The sequence below is a fragment of the Crocodylus porosus genome, unplaced genomic scaffold (assembly GCF_001723895.1).
Source record: "Crocodylus porosus isolate Cpor-Errol unplaced genomic scaffold, CroPor_comp1, whole genome shotgun sequence".
Classification (NCBI taxonomy): Eukaryota; Metazoa; Chordata; order Crocodylia; family Crocodylidae; genus Crocodylus; species Crocodylus porosus.
Window position 1 is genome coordinate 2695376 of NW_017728947.1, and position 3005 is coordinate 2698380.

The window sequence follows — 3005 nt, forward strand, 5'->3', positions numbered from 1 at the left end:
GGCATGGGGTCGGACTAGATGATCTACTCAGGTCCCTTCCGACCCTAGAAACTATGAAACTCCCAAATTTGCTTTTTATCTGCAATACCTTGCCAAAATATTTTTTAAGCTGAAAATTATGCCCCCTAAAAATGGAATACCAATTTGAAATCCATGCTGTAAAAAAAGAGTGTTTCTCACTCACTGTAATGAAATTAACTTATTGCATTAGTTAAGTTTTTGTGATCACATTGGTACTATGAACTATCCAGTGTAAAGGAAGGCTAGAACAGATTTTAATGCAATAGGGCTTATTGGGCTTTATCTTGTCCCTTATACCACAATTCTTCCAAGGTGTGCACTGCAAGATAAAGAGCTCTAAGGGATGTTTAGAATTTGTGAGATTTGGGAGTCATTTACTTTTTTCAGTATAGATTTGATGGAAAAGCAGACCATATCTGAGGACAGGAGGGGCAGCAGGAGAGGTCAGTACTTAATTATAATTTATATCTATTCCATAGGGTAAGGTCTGTGGTCTATGTGGAGACTTTGACGGTCGCTCAATGAATGACTTTACCACCAGAGGGCAGTCAGTGGAGCTGAATGTGCAGGAGTTTGGGAATAGCTGGAAAGTTACTAGTACCTGCACTAATATAAATGTGACTGACCCATGTGCTGATCGGCCTTTCAAGTCTATGCTAGGACAAAAGCACTGCAGCATTATTAAGAGCGATATCTTTAGTACTTGCCACAGTAAGGTAATTCCATTCTTTTATTAACTTTAGAGGTTTTCACTTCATCAGGATTCAGTAAATTTAGACCCAAATCCTATTGATTGGGAAGGAAGTTGTACAGACACCCAGGAGAACCCACATCATGATTAAATTAATTCAGCAATATAGAATGAAGACAATCAAAGACCCAGAAAATAATTCTTATAGAGGGAAAAAATACCAATTAGCTGAAAACCTTAAAGGTAATATAACCTAGTGTAGCCTAAGGCTTCTCAGAAAAAAATCATCTACATTAACAAGAGATGGGAGTTAAGATGGCCTTAATTTGGGTTAGTTTAGATCCAGATGGAATTAATCTGAACTAGGGGTTGGTAACTTTTTACTAATGGAGGGAAAAATTAACAAACTATGGCCCTATGGCAGGCCAGACCAGAGCTCCCAGCATGCTCCCAGCTCCTCTGGGACTCTGGTTCCCCCTTTAATTGAAAGTGAGGTGGGGGGGGAGGGCTGAGGCCATGAAAATCTCACAAACATTCATGTGTCTTGGAAACCTTGCATCGGCCTAAGCAGCTCTGACTTGCCTGGGCTAGGTCTCCTGTGTGCTCCCATTGCCCAGCCAGACTGGGAGAGTGTGGGCAGTGGACTAGGCTGTGGAGGGTGGTGGGGGCTGGGGAGCCAGCTCCAGTGTCGGGGAGGCAGTGGAGAGTTCTTATGCAGTAGCAGGCACAGGGTGACACCTGGGACCTGGGATTTTTTGGTGTGCTTGGCAAACTAGATAAAATCTCTTCACAGCCAAATCCTCCCCGCAGGCCATAGGTTGCCAACCCCTGATCTAAACCAAATTAAGGCCATTGAAATTGTGACTGAAAATATATCCATATAAAGGTTTAAAATAGTTTAATCAAGTTTATAAATTAATTCCCCCTAGTTTTCCCAAGTGTCCCTGAGTAAACATGTCCAAAGACACAAGCAAAATCCAGCTTTGTTCCACTCAAGATTTTGTTTTATATACTTTGAAGTGCTACATACATTTGGAGGAGTCCTGCCCTATTCAGTCCTATCCTGCACAGCTGAAATTCTAATGGCACTTTCAGCACCTTTATCTTCATTATGTCAAAGAATTTGGCACTGAATGGCAGATTACTTGGGACCTTTTGTCTCAGCTAAGATAGTTCTGAGGAGGAAGAGCTCTTATAACAGAGTCTTTGTTATCTTACTAGGTCGACCCAATTCCATTTTATGAGTCTTGTGTCTTTGACTTTTGTGGCTGCGACAGTGCAGGGGACTGTGAGTGCTTCTGTACAACAGTTGCTGCATATTCAAGAAGTTGCAGTAGAGCTGGTGTGTGTATTGACTGGAGGAGTCCTACCATTTGTCGTAAGTACTCACTATGAAAATCATAGAATCATAGGGTGTTTTTACATGTGCTCCAGGGTGGGGACAGAGGGGGCATTTTAATTAGAAAAGCTGTCAGGAGCCACTCTAATGAAAACACAGCATCTCATGTGTTCAGCATCCCACATTTAAAAATGGTGGCAGGGGCACTTTAACTAAAGCTTGTTCAATGAGTTTAGTGAAAGCACACATCCTCCACCCCAACATTTTGAAATACAGGGATACAGCATACATGAGATGCTGCAGCACACTGGAGAGTTCTGATTCAAACACTTGATTAATCGAGTCTTCTCCAACACATTCTAATAAGAACATGAAGGGACTCATGCATAGACACCTGTAGAATCATAGAAAATTATGGTGGGAAGGGACCTCAGGAGGTCATCTAATCCAACCCCTTCTCAAAGCAGGACCATCATCAACTATCATCCCAGCCAAGATTTTGTTTGCCAAGGGCTTAAAAACTTCCAAGGATGGAGATTCCACAATCTCTCTGGTTTGCAGGTTCCAGTGTTTGACTCGTGAGAAAATTTTTCATAATATCTAAACTAAACTTCCCTTTCTGCAACCTGAGACCATTGCTCCTTGTTCTGTCATCTCCCACTACTGAGACCAGTATAGCTCTATCCTCTTTGTAACCACCCTTCATGTAATTGATTAAATCCCTCCTCAATCTTCTCTTCTCCAAACTAAATAAGCCCAGCGCCTTCAGCTTCTCCTCAGAAGTCATGTGCCTCAGCCCATGCTCATTATGAAGCAGTTTGCATGCAGATGAGCATATCTGAGATAAGTAAGGCTGTGCAAAGCTTCAGTCCCTGATTCAATTCAGCAGAGATTCGGCCTGATTCGGTGGCTGAATCTGAATTGAATCAGAGGACCCTTTAATCTCTCCAAATC

The 3005-nt window shown here is 42.1% G+C and overlaps 1 protein-coding gene across 1 annotated transcript in view; it reads left to right on the plus strand.

Annotated features, from left to right (window-relative positions):
• The window catches only part of LOC109320743 (mucin-5B-like), an 86696-nt gene that overhangs the window by 52855 nt on the left and 30836 nt on the right, over window positions 1–3005 (plus strand). Inside the window, exons 23-24 of the mRNA XM_019551001.1 lie at window positions 501–737; window positions 1934–2090. Of these exons, the coding sequence (XP_019406546.1) occupies window positions 501–737; window positions 1934–2090 (394 nt within the window). The remainder of the gene's footprint in view (window positions 1–500; window positions 738–1933; window positions 2091–3005) is intronic.